We start from the raw sequence: 16,152 nt of genomic DNA, 5'->3' as shown, positions 1-16,152 counted from the left end.
AGTTAAAACATGCAGCTATTTCTGCTGTGTCATGTTAATATGCCATGTAAATTTGTTTAAACAACATTTTGCTAATTTGCATAATTTATCATTATGAGACTATTTTGAGACTACATTTTATATATATATATATATATATATATATATATATGTGTGTGTGTGTGTGTGTGCGTGCATATGTATATGTGTGTATATCAACTAAACTAAATGAAACTTTCTATTCATCAAAGAATAATTTATATTCCATATATATTTAGCAAGACGTAAAAATATTTTCAAAATATATTAAAAATATCACACATTATGCCTCAACTACCCTTATATGTGTCAAAAAACATGCACACCCACTTGTTTTGGTCGTTAACGTACACTGTGAATTGCTGCTGATTATTGTAAATATTTGCTGTGACAGCATCACACACACTGTAGCATATAGGTTAGTGAAAAGCATTCTGCAAGAAATTGCATTATTCCAGGTGCAAAAATGACCAAAACTCTGCATTCCTGCTACACTCTGACCCTGGTGAACTTAACTGAAACTGTCCATTAAATTATTGCAACAAAATAAGTTGTTTGCAATCATTTGTGGTAGGCAGGATGAAATCACACAAAATAATTTGCACATGGAAATCTTACAACACCTTAACATAAAAAAAAAAAAAAAAAAACACGGTGCTGTAACTCCCAAAAGAAGTCAAAGTAAAACACATGCCTTGGGCATTAGGCTATTCTTTGAAGCTCTAAAATAACACACAGAAAATATGTGCTTTTAATGCAAAACAACACATGACTGAGTCAACTGGAAGGGGGAAAAAAACATCCATTACTTCACAACATGCGGTTCAACTAACATTCTATAGATAGTATCCCATACTGCTTTTCTGAGCATTTTACACGCCATTTAAAACACTTTTGACCAACCATTATGACTCATGTACCTGACCATCAAGAACCATCATTTGTCTTACACACTGTCAGAGTATTGTGTATGTGTCTTTAAGGGAAGCGCTTTTAAGGGAGGAAGCACGGAACGTGGGCACGCTAACAAGAAGCCCTTGTGTATCTGGACCTCTGTTCTTTTATTGTTTTCGTTATTAAACTAAAGAAAGAGTCAGCCTCCTTTCTTGACACACACCATTCAAACTCACCTTAAACCAGTCCTTTACACTAGTTAATGACATTTAGCAAAATGTAAAACTTTTGCGAATGTATACATTCAGTGTTGATATGGAAAATATATCAGGTTTCACTGATGTCCCCACCAACATGGTTCTCTTGGTTAACCAAAACACTTATTTCTTCTTTGTGTTGTAAACATACTATTAGGCCTTGTTTTTTTTAGGTCTCTGGTGTTTGACCACTATGTATTATGCCTTAAATTACCCTATATTACACAGCCACTCTCTGATGTTGTTATTGCATATAATGTCCTCTTAATCCCTAATTTTTCCCAGAAATGTTCTACAAATATTTTTAAACTCTCAGTAAAAATGTGTTTTATTTATGATAACAATTGTAACCAGAAAACTGCATAGTCTAAAATCCCTCAATAACACCTAATTGAAAGCTGCAAACAATAAAGTAACATTTTATGTATTGAGTTAGGCTATTTGTTTGTTTGTTAATTAAAGCAGTTACGGCAAAGCCATTGCCATAGGCAACTTTGTGCAAATACATTTTTTTCTTAAGTTATTTAAGAAAGATTTAGCTGAATTTTGGTCACAAACGTTAGATTAAAACAATATAACGAAGAAAAGAAGAAGAAAAACGAAACATTTCTTGTCCGTGAAGCTCGACGGTTAATAACGTCGTACACGGTATTTTACGTTAAACTAGACCCGATGTGTTTCGCTCGTTCAGAGCTTGACAGATTTTTTGTTAGTTTACTACAAGAACGACGTGCAAAACATCATTAGGGGACCTTTAGTGAAGCAAAACATAAGGAGCTAAGTGGTCAGTCCTGTTACGTTGAAAGACGTGAAAACAATTACGAAATAATCTTGAAAACCGGTTTATGCCTTGACCTGGTGTGGTGGTATCTGTCTGACCAGTCCTTCACCACATTACAGAGAGAAGTAGTCTTGTAGTCTGTTGCTGGCTTTTAAAGAGGAAGACTCTTTAGTTCTGAGCGGATTCAGGACTGAATGATCCAGTGTTAGCGTTCAGTGGAGGAGAACAAACGCTCGTTGATCGGACGTTGGGCCCTGGACCTCAAAACCTACCGCGCTTCCATAAAGGTAATGTTCCGCCCAATGAAGGTCGTTTTGACTCATCAGGAACATCCTGGTATCCGTCAGCTGGTTTGGGACAGGTTTGCTGTACATTTATCTGACACAGTGTTTTAAAAAGTGTTGACTGATATGGTTTTGTTTCAGGTACTCGGTGAAAGATGATGGGTGAGGACCGAAAAATATGGACCACGGACCAATCTCGTAACTCCATAGAGGTACACAGCCCATCTATGTCCACTTTAGAACAAATCATGTTCAAATAAATCACTTAAGTAAAATAATAAAACAACAATTAGTAGTAACACATCTTTAATGAGAAGATTCAAAGTTATAGGCTATAGGCTAAGTACAAACACAAGTATTTAACATAACTGTCCCAATCAGTCCCAAACTACATTGGGTCACTGCACCTAAAACTCTCTGGATCCTTTTCTACTGTCCACCTGTGTGACGTCCTCCACCCTCCTTTCCAGACTCAGCTATAAGTATAAATACTGATGTCAGACTGCTTAGCTTTGTATTGTCAACTGACAGTCAAACAAACATGCTGTACATCAATTACTAAAATAACATTGGAATAACATATTAAGGAGTTTTGTAAGGTAGGTGAATATTGTTTAGAATGCTGGCATCTTTGGTACAGCACCGTAGCAAGTGCATAAATAATTGATTGCTATGTTTTGAAAGTGGATACTGGGGTAAGGGGTTGTTTTTCTGCATTTAAAAAAAACTGGAAGAAGAAGAAGAATATTAACCTAGAAATGTGCTTCATATGTTAAATTCAAGTCAAAAATAATACTAAAAATAGTAGAAGTTGTAGTAATAGTAGTAGTAAAATATATTAATATTTTAAATATAAAATATTGAAGATTTTGAATCATCTTAAATACATGAAGTTACATCAACAAAATGAACTTAAGGGTTAGATAGAATGCACATAAACAAGTCGTCTAAGTTTGTGTAATAGTTTTAAAAAGAACTGTTACTTTTAAAGGATATTTTTAATTATTAAGATAAACTAGATACTGATTTTATAATAAAGTGTATAATAAAATTATAATATAACTTCATCCGCATGGTAATTTAAAGACATTTCTAAGAATATGTTTCTGAAAATTGCTTTTGGTCACACTTTATATTAGGTGGCCTTAACTTACTATGTACTTACATCAAAAAAATAAGTACAATGTACTTATTGTGTTCATACTGTATTGCAAAACACTATTGCTGCTATTGAGGTGGGCTACGGGTAAGGTTAGGGACAGGTTTGGTGGTATGGGTAGGTTTAAGGGTGGGTTAAGGTGTAAGGGATGGGTCAACAGTGTAATTATAAATGTAATTACAGAAATTAATTACAGATGTAATTACATATAGGTATTTTTAAAAATATAAGTACAATGTAAAAACATGTATGTACACAATAAGTGCATTGTACCAAATTATTAATTTTAATGTAAGTACATATTACCGGTAGTTAAGGCCACCTAATATAAAGTGGGACCGCGCTTTTTTCTGTGGTCTAACTTATTTTGACAATAGCGATTTCTTCTTGTCAGTCTTTTTGGTCTGAAACTCCACCAGAAGCCATGTCACCAGCCATCTCCAGAACTGCTGCAGGGGAGATAAACCATTGGTGGAGCCAACTCAAGTTCCGCCTTCAGCATAGAAAAGGATGGAACGAAATGTTGGATGAGACCTTCCTCACGCAGAACAAAAAGTAAAGAATGAACAATTATTCAGTATAATAAAATAGAAACTACTTTTTTTATTTCAACAAGGAAATGCTAGGAAAAGAATGTTGTGCTTGTAAGTTTAGGTTCTGTGTAAATGAACACATTTTGTCATGGCTATGCTGTAAAATTGTATAGGCTAGCTGCTTCTGTGCCAACTTTGCAGTGGAATAATTTAACAATGCAAGTCAAAGGGAGATTTAAGTTTAGTCTTAAAATGATCAAATTGATATAAACCAAACAGAAAATGAAATTGCCTACAAAACATTTTAACTGCAACTGAAATAATTACAGAAATATGTGCTGCCTTGCAAACATAACCTGTCCCAATTTCAGCTCCCATTTACGGTTGTAGTCATGTCTCTTTATGTTCTGCAGAGTCAATGACATCCCCCTGTTTTCCGCCACTAAGGAGAATAATGCAGCGTGTATTAAGAAACTGCTTGACTGTTCATCAACAAATATCTTTGAGAGAGGTAAACCACTTTTTTCCATTATTTACTGGCACACTAAATGACAAATCCAGAACTGAATGTGGATCTGGCATTGGTGTGCATTCTAGGTGAACTTGGAGAGACGGCTCTGCATGTTGCTGCGATGAGTGATAATTTGGATGCGGCTGTGGCGTTGATGGAAGGAGCGCCGGAGCTCATCAACGAGCCCATGACCTCTGAACTCTACCAAGGTCTTTCTTTAAAAAACAAAACCTCCTCAAACATTTTATGCAATTTAATAACTCGTTGTAGGTCTCATGAATGTATGCCGTGATTGACAGGTTTAACTGCCCTTCACATTGCTGCTGTTAACCAGAATGTTAACTTGGTCAGGGAGTTGATAGCAAGGGGAGGTGATGTGGCGACACCCAGGGTCACAGGCATGTACTTCCGCAAAAGAAGAGGAGGACTTCTGTACTTCGGTGAGATGGATGTTTTATTCTATTCATTTATTGATTATTTTAATAGTTATGGATGTGGATGAGCATCAGGAGAGATGTAGCTTCCCATGACTATGACATAAATAAATAAATTGTGTGACTGTAGGTGAGCACATCCTGGCATTTGCGAGCTGTGTGGGCAATGAAGAAATTATAGCCATGCTGATAAAAGCTGGAGCTAATGTCAGGGCCCAGGATTCCCTGGGTAAGAGGAATAAGTAACCTTTTACTCACAATGTGATATTTCTATCTGCATCTTTGGTTGTAACTCTTTCTCTCACTCATGAACAGGTAATACCATTCTTCATCTGTTGGTTATGCAGCCCAATAAAACAACAGCATGTCAGGTTTTTGATCTGCTGATGTCACAAGATGCAGATCTGGACCCCGCTATCCCTCTAGACATGGTACCCAACTACAGAGGCCTCACGCCGTTCAAACTCGCTGCGAAGGAGGGCAACCTCGTGGTAAGAGAGAGATCTTTACATGCACCTCTTCCAAAAACATGCGTCTTTATCTAGAACAGAATTACAGTATTTAATGCTTTCGTGATGTTGCACAGGCCTTCCAGCACTTGGTTTACCGCAGACGCATTATTCAGTGGAGTCTGGGACCATTGTCTTCCAACCTTTATGACCTCACTGAGATTGACTCCAGGGATGATGACCTCTCAGTGCTTGAGATCATTGTCAGCAGTCAGAAGAGAGAGGTGTGTAAATGTGTGCAGGACACATTACGGCATGCTGCACTTGTAAACATTAACAGAGATCATCAGTAGTAACAGATTCAATCAAATTGCTGTAGCTGGGCTTTTCTTAGTTCATCTCTTAAGAAAGTGTCCTCTCTTGTCTCAGGCCAGAAGGATTCTTGAGTTGACTCCAGTTCGACAGCTTGTCAGACTGAAGTGGAATCTGTATGGGAAACATTACTTCAGGTGCCTTACTATCGCATGCTATAAGAAACAGCATTTAGTTTAATTATAAATATTTGCAGCTGCATTTCCTTGCAATCCACGAAATTCAGAGTTTTTTGTGTTAATTAAAAAAAAAAAAAAAAAAAAGCACAAAAAAAAATGAAGGCAAAAACAAGTATTACATTATATTATACATTTATCTTTTATATATAATAGATATATAATCTAGGGTCTAAATCAGGGGTCACCAAGTTCGGTCGTGGAGGGCCGGTGTTGTGCAGAGTTTAGCTCCAACCCTAATTAAACACACCTGAAGCTAATCAAGGTCTTATTAGGTATACTAGAAACTTCCAGGCAGGTGTGTTGAGGCAAGTTGGAGCTAAACTCTGCAGGACACTGGCCCTCCGGGATCAAGTTTGATGACCCCTGGTCTAAATGTAATATCATAAACAGAAGAGTTGATATAATTATGTAGGGTAAATATGACATATATGAGGTTTAAAGGAACATTATGATATCTTGTACCTGTTTTTCTTCAGCTGACTCTTCAATAGCTTCAAGCTTTCCCACATATTCAGCATTTTTTCTGAAAAATATTTCACTTTGAAAGCAGTGATGTGCTATGAAACACCGTTTATGATTTCAGCCGTGCTGATGATGTTGCTCTACTGATCTTTTTGCAGGTTATTGACGCTGGTGTACCTGCTGTATATCAGCATATTCACTTTGTGTTGTATAAACCGCCCCCTGAAGGACATTCCTGAGAATTACACCAAAGCAGACAACGACCCAACCATAAAAGTGCAGAAAGGCTTTACGGTGCGAAACATTATTATTTTTAGTATCAAAGCACTTTTATATATGTCTGCAAGAACTTAATGTCTTTTTGTATGTTTAGGAGAGCTATCAGACCTATAAAGATCACCTGCGTTTAATTGGAGAAATTATCAGTGTCATAGGAGCCATCGTTATTCTGCTGATAGAGGTCAGCAAAATTTTGTCTGACATTAGAAACATTATGTAATAACATGTCAAATATTCTTGGTATTATGCCAAAACACTCCTTATATTGAATTATTTTCAGATTCCCAGTATTTTGAAAGTGGGAGCTAAACGCTATTTTGGACAGTCTGCGCTTGGAGGACCCTTCCACATCACTTTGTAAGTTCATATTTTGACATATTTTAAAAGTGGAATTTATTCCTGGCAAAGTGGAATTTTCAGGAGTCATTACTCCAATCTTCAGTGTCCCACGATTCTTCAAAAATCATTCTAATATGCTGATTTGGTGCTCAAGAACCCTTTGATATTAATATCAATGTTAAAAACAGGTTTTTTCAGGTTTCATTGATGAATAGAAAGTTCAAAAGAACAGTTTTTATTGCCACATTTGATCAATTAAATTCATTATTGCTGATTTATATGGCCTCATAGCCTGTCAAATGAATAAAAATTAAATACTTGTCATATATTTTTAACAGTTAGACAGCATTACAGTTTATATAAATTTGTATGCATATAAAAAAAAAATGTCAGGTCTTTGGCATCAAAACATTGAAAAAGTTCACTCACACTTCAGCTCCTTATATTTCTGTGGCAGAATCAGTTACGCGAGTCTGGTTGTGATTTTGTGTGTGCTGCGCTCCACTGGAATGGCAGAAGAGCTCGTGCCAATGGCTTGGGCTTTGGTTCTCGGCTGGTCCAATGTCATGTACTTCGCCCGAGGTTTTGAGATGCTGGGACCCTACGTCATTGTGATTCAGAAGGTGGAGTGTTTTGCTTACTCTTGTTGGTTTGTAGACCCAGTCTAGATTTGTAATGGACATGTGTGGATGTTCTTTTGCAGACGATATTTGGCGATATGACGAAGTTCATGTGGTTGTCCCTTATCTTCCTCATTGGATCCTCTGCCGGTTAGTTGCATCAAAAGATACTCATATCGTATGTGAATTTGTAACGTTAAAAGTGAACTTCCTTGTCTACTTCCTCAGGTTTGTGGGTTTATTACGTGACTCAAGAACCTTTAGCTATACCGTCATACCGCTCGTTCCCTATCACCGTCTTCACTCAGTTTGAGCTGAGCATCGGTCTGATTGACTTGCCAGTGGACCATACGCTCTACACCCATCCAGTGGTGCACTGTGTCCACATCTGCTTCAGTGTGATCTCTTACATCCTCCTGTTCAACCTCCTGATCGCCATGATGAGCGACACGCAGTGGAGGGTCACCCAGGAACGTGACGAACTCTGGAGGACCCAGGTGGGTACTGGGTAGTGTAGCCAGTACAGTCCCACAGTAATTGTTCTAAAAGCATGCTGGGTAAACATCAGTTTCTCTGATCATAGGTGGTGGCCACTACTCTGATGCTGGAACGGAGGTTACCACTGCGCCTGTGGCCAAGACTGGGCGTCTGTGGTCTGGCGTTCGGCCTTGGAGAACGCTGGTTCCTTCGGTAAGGATACCTTGAATTGCAATTCCAATTCAAAAGCTAAATCACTAAACACTCTCATTTTGATTAGCCTGGTTTATTCACAACATCTCATGATTCCAGAGTGGAGGATCGCAATGACCCATTGGTGCAAAAGATGAGACGCTACGTTAACGCATTCTCAAAGGATGGAGAACCAGCTAGGGAGAAGGAGGAAACAGGCAAGAGTGACCTTGGAAATGATCCACTGCAAACCAATCTTATTGTGAAAAACAGGCCCAGAATTCAGAGGAGACCAATAAAATGCTGGCAGCTCATTCGGCAGAGTATAGAATGTGAAAAGGAAGAAAATGTGGATAGCCCAGATATCAAGTATATCTAAAAATGGCTCAAGATCAAGTAGTAATGTTTGGGTCATATGCCATTCCTAATATTTAAAGGGTTCCTGTTGCATTATTCGGAGTTGTTTAGTGTTTTATAATATGAAAATATAGAGGTGTTGTATTGGGTAGACAAAGTCGAACTGAGCACCATCTATATTGTTAAATATAAAGGTGGAAGTTTAATGAAGCAATACAAAAAAAGGACATCTCAAAGTATGCACAATTATTATTATCGTGTAACCATTAAGACATATTTAGTGCAAATAAACAAACTTTGTATACATGATCAGTACAGTTAGAAATGAGTGCAATTGTAATACAAATAAACAGGATATTTTTAAAACTGCTTTTTTTCTGCAACTATAATGCTTCATAATACACATAGTACAAAAAAAGCTTTGAGCTGTGTTGATGGACTAAATTTCCCTATTTCTAACTAGAATCTTTAGAGAAGAGATGATTATCTTGAGTATATGTTGAGTTATGATATCCAGATATATACTGTAGGTGATTTCAATGGGTATAGATGATGTTCGGACATCTACATCTTTTGACAGATGTACTGTAAGTATAAACTGCAGGTAGATGGGCGCCAGCTCCGTTCAGGTGGTTCATTTCCAGCCAGGATGGCACACTCTCCAGGAAAGGAAGTATCTCCCCAATATCTGTGTGTGTGTAAGGACCATAGTCAGTCAGTAGCCACTAAACCGCATTTCAACAAATATTTTCATTTTATATTACTTGTTTGTATTTGTAACCATGTGATGAAAAATTATTTATGGAGGCTTGAAGGGCAATGTGGAATTTTTTTTCTTTTTTTGCAAGTGCCTCCCTCAGCTTATTTCCTATTTTATTTATATTATTCTGCTGAAACAACAAAAACTAGGCAAAAAATTCCCAATGATTTTTCACATTTTCTACATTTCCCCCTCTTTATTTTAAATATTATTTTTCTTTATTTTATTTGTATTTATTAAAAAAATGTCTTTGTTAATTTTTCTTTTTCAAAATTATTAATTTATTTTGTTGTTGTTTTTTGTCCAGATTGTCTAAAAACAAATCAATAATTTAAAAATATTTATCTTATTTTAAGAACAAATAAAGGGGAAAGTGTATAAAAAAAAAGAAAAATATTTGGAAATTATTTGCTCATTTTTAAGGTTAGACGGTCTTCTTTTTCAAAATTATTGATTTATTTTGTTGTTGTTCTGTCCAATCAGAGGGAGAAAAAATGTATGTATATATATATATATAGGTCTAAACAAATCAATAATTAAAAAATATTTATCTTTTTTTTTTTTAAACAATTCACTGAATATTTGAATTAACAAATAAAGGGGAAAAAATTTTGAAAATCTTTTCTTATTTTTCTAGTTACAAACAGCTTAAAAATAATTTCGTAAACAGACCCAACTTTTTTCAACTGGCCCCTTTGAACCATAAATATTTTCCTACCTCACTGTCAGTACAGTGTTGTTAATCCATGTCCATTCATTTTCCCCCGAATGATTTAGCCCAATCCAGTAGTGCAAATTCCCCATCTTACTCAGATACATCTGCAGAAATGAGATATAGTTGAAAAGCATGAATACATTAATATGTAAATCACTTCTCTTAGTTTTCATTTCACCATATTTATAGATTTACTGACCTGCACGCGTTCATTAGTAATGACGGCAAGATCTCCTCCCTTCCTCTGGCATTCCTCCCTGCTCTGCTGCCAAGTGAGGCGGTTTTGAGACAGGAAGTAACAAGTATTCTCAAACTTCAGCCAACCCTTGCCACAATCACGGCACAAAGGCTCTGCACACACACATTTAGGTGGGGAAGCAAGAAAACACTGAAGTGAAGTAAAAATAATTCAAACACACATAAAACCTTTAGATAACCATAAGTCTGTTGTTCACAAACTCACGAGGCAGTTGGTGAACCTCTTGGCATGTCTTCAAGCTGCATTCCTGTTCTGGTAGAGAGGTGACAATCTGCTCTACCTTCTGACATGGCTGCCTCCCAGTCACTGTTCAGAATATAATGTAACAATGTATCCTCTATTAACCAGTTACCATGGCAATCACCATTTCCACCAAAACACCATACAGTTATTTTAGTAACGTGGAGTCATAATAAAGTAAGATGGAGATCTTGAAACAAGAAGTTAGTGCAAGAAGTTTTCAGAATCTTCCTTTCATTTTGTATAATTATCTTTTTTGGTCACATTTTCCTTAAGGTAAACGCTATATGTGACCCCGGATCACAAAACCAGTCTTAAGTCGCTGGGGTATATTTGTAGCAAAAGCCAAAAATCATTAGGATATTAAGTAAAGATCATGTTCCATGAAGATATTTTGTAAATTTCTTACCGTAAATGTATCAAAACTTAATTTTTGATTAGTAATATGCATTGCTAAGAACTTCATTTGGACAACTTTAAAGGCGATTTTCTCAATATTTAGATTTTTTTGCACCCTCAGATTCCAGATTTTCAAATAGTTGTATCTCGGCCAAATATTGTCCGATCCTAACAAACCATACATCAATGGAAAACTTATTTATTCAGCTTTCAGACGACTTTAAATTAACACTTAAGACTGGTTTTGTCGTCCAGGGTCACATATTGTTTTTCATATTAATTTTAACCCACCTGTTGTTCTAAAAACTGCGGCCACTTGTGATCCTTAAAAACTATAAAAAATTCATAATCTCGTCTAAAAAACACTTTTAAGAAAATGTGTTTTTAAAAAAATAATAAAAGAACTCTGGAATACTACTCTGGCAAAAAATGTGACTCTTTTCCTGGTTAATTTCATTTACTTTTGATTGTTCGTAATGTTGCAATACCATGTATTATATAGCAGCTTCTGTACTGTTTTCCTATTAGTCTATGAACAAGTTTATGAATTTCAATAGTTTGTGTATATGGTAAAAGATTACATCCATGCATTAAGCACCATTGTACCATATTATAGAGAACAGTATGTGTGAAGGATTAATCCCTAGATGTTATTTTAAATGTAAAATATTTTCATTCAAATTTAAATTTGAATTTACAAATAAATAGCCTAAATAAAAGTAAAGACGCATATAACACACTGAAAGGCCAAGGCCACAAGTGGTTCTTCAGTTGCATAAATCAAACCCAGTAAAGACCACGTGGACCATGTCTTTAATAGTTATTTATTTCATTATTAAAAACCTTAAGTTAGTTGATTTTGCTTGTTATATTGTTTACACCGTTTCCGGTATCAAAACGATGTGGTTGCCTATTTATAGCGTATTTTGAAAAAAAAAAAAACAAGAGCGACAATAAAAGGGTTAAATGAATACCTATTTTATATGTTCCAAGCTGTACATATAAAAGACGGTCATACTTACACTTCATAACCAGCACAAGGACCACGATCAGCAACAGGACGCAGATGACAAAAAGAACCAGCGAAACGATGCGGTAAACACGGAGTTTCCGGTGAATATCAATTGATGTGTCTGGAGAAAAACATGATAAATTTGTCGTTACATATACCGTCAAATAACGGAAGTCAAGAGATGGGCAATCGCAACATTCATCACCTGAATCCGGCTGCAGCGGTTTCGGTTCAGACTTGCCTTCTGTGTACTTGCCGAAATTGCAGAGTTTTACGTACATGTTTCTGCTAATGCAAAGCCGTGGCTCGGTTCGACGAAGGCCGGGGAATAATCAGCAGGCGTTTGTAATCTAGTGCGCACTTGACCGAATCTCGGCTCTTTTATGTGCGCACTAACACACTTCCAGGGGGTTGACGACGACGCTCCGTAACACAATACCGGCTCTGTGTCCTCGCGTGCCCTTCTGAAACCTTCAAGTGCTCTCTGGACAAAATAAGATACCCGCTGTCCTCGAGAGAGCAAAATATGCAGCTGTGTCCCAGATATGCTTTTTAGCCTACTTTGTGAGCTATGGTCATACAAAAGACTCAAATGTTCAAATGAAAGAGCGATCTATAATTTATGCGGGCTTTGGTAACAGATGTTTCAAACGATCGAGAAACCACTTGGGTTATAATTTAATGGATAGAAATGCTGCTATAAAATAGTAAACTAGCTGTTTAAGATTATAATTAAGCACAACCAACTCACAATGTTTGTCACTTTAAAAGTAAAGAATATGCTGCTGTAAAAACCTAATTTACAGTTGACTGGCAATAGCAATTAACATGGTGATGGAGAAAAAATGAGATGGGAGGAGAAATGTGACCCTGGACCACAAAACCAGTCTTAAGTGTCAATTTTTCGAGATTTTCTGAATAAATAAGCTTTCCATTGATGTATGGTTTGTTATGATCGGACAATATTTGGCCGAGATACAACTATTTGAAAATCTGGAATCTGAGGGTGCAAAAAAATCTAAATATTGAGAAAATCACCTTTAAAGTTGTCCAAATTAATTCTTGGCAATGCATATCACTAATCAAAAATGACGTTTTGATATATTTACAGTAGTAATTTTTCAAAATATCTTCATGGAATATGATCTTTACTTAATATACTAATGATTTTTGGCATAAAAGAAAAATCTATAATTGTGACCCATACAATGTATTTTTGGCTATTGCTACAAATATACCCCAGCGACTTAAGACTGATTTTGTGGTCCAGGGTCACAAACAGTGTTGGGCACGTTACTTTAAAAAAGTAATTAGTTATAGTTACTAGTTACTTCTCACAAATAGTAATTGAGTTAGTAACTGAGTTACATCATTATAAAAGTAACTAATTACCAGGGAAAGTAACTATTGCGTTACTTTTTAAAAAATGTTCAAATGTCAAATAACTTTGGATGCCCCCAATATTAAATATGTTAAATTAATGAAATGGACAGTAAAAAGAATAAATTATTATTATAAAACATTGTACATTAATCTACACTATTTATCTACTGACACTTAGTATCAGTCAGTCAAGCATTATAATATAATATTATGATAGTTTAATATGATAGAACTTTAGTAATTAGAATAACCAAGTATGAATGCATGTTTGTCATCAATATAAAACGCACTAAGGATTAATGAGCTGCTGGGTTCATGAATATTAATCACGTTGTCTGCGTTCGCTCGAATTGATTTGCTGAAATCAAAACAGTGATGATAATAGGTGAGCGCCAGCCAATGAGATTGTCGTTTGCGCATTAGTTCCGCCCACTACCAGAGAAACCGGCAGTTCTTAAAAGCTGAAGAATTCCAAAAGGAACTCCATTATTTTGACAGGAAAATACAACAAAGAATATCGCTTACATGTAGCGCGTCAATTCTGCATGTTATGAAAGACTCTCGTGCTCTGTATCTTTCTTTGCGTGCGTGTATGTGAGAGAAAGCGACGGCGAGCGTGCGCTTCACACTAGAGTTTATGGTACGTCAAATACAGCTACACTGCGCATCCATTCAGATGAACTGAAAAATTAAATTCTAATAATATAATAACGCCACATTTTATTGTCAGTAACGGTAACGGCGTTGTAACGGGGGAAACAGTAATTCGTTTGATTACTCGTTACTGAAAAAAATAACGCCGTTAGTAACGCCGTTTATTTATAACGCCGTTATTCCCATCACTGGTCACAAATGATATAATCATTTAAAATGTATAATGCTTTCGCATTCTCCCAAAATAGATTGCATTAGCTTGCAAAGGTTTTGCATTGCCCTTTGCACTTGCTCTCAAAAGCGTTCCTTCAAAAGTTTTTCGAACGGACACAAAAAGTTTAAGAGGAACTTGTCACAAAAGTTTTGTGAAGGAAAGAGGGAATGCAAAGTTTATTTTGTGAGCAAATGCAAAGATTCTTTATTCCACTGGGGAAAAAAAGGATTCCTGGAAGTCCCTGCATGATTTATAACATTTATTTGTGTTTCATTTGATATTTTTATGTGCTAATATTTTTACGTTCTATTATAATGTCACCTAAATGCCACTTGTGTGCATCATAAAATCATAATTTGGTTCTCGTAAGCACAGCTATATTATTTTTAACATTTTGAAAATTTAAGCAGAATTTTTACAGTATAGATCATTTATATACATCTTTTACTTCTTTTATCTGGTGATCAGAAATAATGTTTGTTTTGTTTGATATTTTGCTCAATCTCACTGACCACTGCATCAGTTCTTTTTCTCTATCTGTTTTTGTTCCTCTTTCTGTCCATTTTCACTTGTCCTGTTTTAGACCATAGACGGCTGGATCCTATATCACACATTTTTACATCACACAGTGAATATGCACATGAATGCATGTAAAAAATAAAAAATAAATAAATAAATTATATATACCTCCTTAAAAATAAAGGTTCTTCATCGGCATCAATGGTTCCATGAAGAACCTTTAACATCTATGCAACCTTTCCAATGCACAAAAGGTTCTTTAGATTATTAAAATGTTCTTTACACTAAGAAAAAAAGTGGTTCTTTATGATCTGTTTATTAAAAGGTGCTTCGGGCAACTCAAAATGGTTCTCCTATGGCATTACTGCGAAAACACCATTTTGAAACATTCATTTTTACATTCATGTAGCACTATTTAGATATGGTATTTGAATGCTCCCAATTCTTTTTCAGAATTCAAACTTGTGCACACAACAAACTCCTAGCATTTGTATCATTAAATGAGTATTTTTATTCACTTTATTAGCTAGAAATGTGCAGTACTAAGAAAATGAGTTTGTGTTACCTTTATTGACTGTATAAGAGCGAGTTGAAGAGGGCACGCCATATTCATATTCAGATGGATTGGTGAGAGTGGTGTAAATATTCCCTTCTTCTACGTCGTCTGCTGCAAAGTCAGTTGGAGAAAGTGCAGTTGAAAAGAAGAATTAAATATGAAAAGAAACTGAGCAGTAAGCTTATTAATGACTAAATACTTAAATTTTCTGCTCACATAATGCAACCTCTCCCAAAGCGAAGGGAGGAGAGTCCTATTTTAAACTTCAACAGAGTTAATAACTTTGTTATAGCTTGTAAATGAAGGATTTTATTAAACCTTTTACCTTTTTTCTCCTCCTTTTGATCTTCTTTCTCCTTATCTGACTCAACCGTTGCAATCTCCTCCAACTCCACTTCTACTTCTTTCTTGCTCTCCATTGCTTTTTTTCTGCCTGCTAATTCCCTTGAGTTTCGTTTTCCAAACTAACTTGTCAGAGGTCCCGTAGGTGCAAACTCTTTTGCAAAACTGATGTAATTTCCTATTGTCTAAATGATTATTTAGAGAACAAATGACACAGTAACTGAAAAGCTTGACACTGTAAATATGCTGACCTGATGAAATTCACATCAGGATAATTCTGAGCATCACACATGATTAGCGGTTTTCCCCCAACTTCCTCATTACAGTCCGGCATGTCGCCACGATACCCTTCACTTCTCTCTTTTTGATACTGTCGGAATGAATTAAACCACTAGTCGTGTCTTATCCTAAAGGAAAAGAATTGTATCAAATGTATCAAACGGTGTTTATATGAGTTGCTAGTGTCTATATCGTTATGCGTTAACTTAAATGTGTAAATATT

General features: G+C 35.9%; 2 protein-coding genes across 4 annotated transcripts; one reads left to right on the top strand and one right to left on the bottom strand.

The window, feature by feature from the left end:
- Positions 1–1,654: 1,654 nt before the first annotated feature.
- Positions 1,655–8,623, top strand: trpv6 (transient receptor potential cation channel, subfamily V, member 6). Its single transcript, XM_058747692.1, has 18 exons — positions 1,655–2,237; positions 2,376–2,446; positions 3,788–3,948; positions 4,340–4,437; positions 4,524–4,646; positions 4,737–4,877; positions 5,002–5,100; positions 5,187–5,362; positions 5,458–5,604; positions 5,750–5,829; positions 6,492–6,627; positions 6,707–6,793; positions 6,893–6,969; positions 7,409–7,574; positions 7,655–7,721; positions 7,800–8,068; positions 8,155–8,261; positions 8,361–8,623. The coding sequence occupies exons 2-18, from the start codon at positions 2,390–2,392 to the stop codon at positions 8,617–8,619; spliced, it is 2,250 nt and encodes a 749-aa protein (XP_058603675.1). The 5' UTR covers positions 1,655–2,237; positions 2,376–2,389; the 3' UTR covers positions 8,620–8,623.
- Positions 8,624–8,774: 151 nt separating this feature from the next.
- si:dkey-26c10.5 (uncharacterized protein LOC563797 homolog) lies at positions 8,775–15,903 on the bottom strand. Of its 3 annotated transcripts, none has more exons than XM_058747698.1 (7): positions 15,634–15,903; positions 15,318–15,416; positions 11,993–12,103; positions 10,536–10,637; positions 10,272–10,423; positions 10,076–10,176; positions 8,775–9,285 (listed from the first exon to the last, which is right to left on the bottom strand). In XM_058747698.1, the coding sequence occupies exons 1-7, from the start codon at positions 15,725–15,727 to the stop codon at positions 9,162–9,164; spliced, it is 783 nt and encodes a 260-aa protein (XP_058603681.1). In that variant the 5' UTR covers positions 15,728–15,903; the 3' UTR covers positions 8,775–9,161. The 3 variants fall into 3 exon arrangements, with proteins under 3 accessions (XP_058603681.1, XP_058603680.1, XP_058603682.1); XM_058747697.1 differs by having other exon boundaries at positions 15,318–15,419; positions 15,634–15,902; XM_058747699.1 differs by lacking the exons at positions 15,318–15,416; positions 15,634–15,903 and adding an exon at positions 12,188–12,564.
- Between the last annotated feature and the right edge of the window lie 249 nt (positions 15,904–16,152).

Source organism: Onychostoma macrolepis, chromosome 16 (genome assembly GCF_012432095.1).
Source record: "Onychostoma macrolepis isolate SWU-2019 chromosome 16, ASM1243209v1, whole genome shotgun sequence".
Classification (NCBI taxonomy): domain Eukaryota; kingdom Metazoa; phylum Chordata; class Actinopteri; order Cypriniformes; family Cyprinidae; genus Onychostoma; species Onychostoma macrolepis.
Note: the sequence above shows the minus strand (reverse complement) of the source record. Positions and strands in the feature narration are given on the sequence as shown.

What these genes read in the sequence shown, in the direction of transcription:
- si:dkey-26c10.5 (XM_058747697.1), bottom strand. Translation starts at nt 15,727, where the DNA reads ATGGAGAGCAAGAAAGAAGTAGAAGTGGAGTTGGAGGAGATTGCAACG. An exon ending in TTACTAATGAACGCGTGCAG is followed by an intron (nt 10,177 to 10,271) that starts GTCAGTAAATCT and finishes TCATTTCTGCAG; the next exon opens with ATGTATCTGAGTAAGATGGG. An exon ending in AACACTGTACTGACAGTGAG is followed by an intron (nt 9,286 to 10,075) that starts GTAGGAAAATAT and finishes ACACACACACAG; the next exon opens with ATATTGGGGAGATACTTCCT.
- trpv6 (XM_058747692.1), top strand. Translation starts at nt 2,390, where the DNA reads ATGATGGGTGAGGACCGAAAAATATGGACCACGGACCAATCTCGTAAC. An exon ending in AAGTGCAGAAAGGCTTTACG is followed by an intron (nt 6,628 to 6,706) that starts GTGCGAAACATT and finishes TTGTATGTTTAG; the next exon opens with GAGAGCTATCAGACCTATAA. An exon ending in TCGTTATTCTGCTGATAGAG is followed by an intron (nt 6,794 to 6,892) that starts GTCAGCAAAATT and finishes AATTATTTTCAG; the next exon opens with ATTCCCAGTATTTTGAAAGT.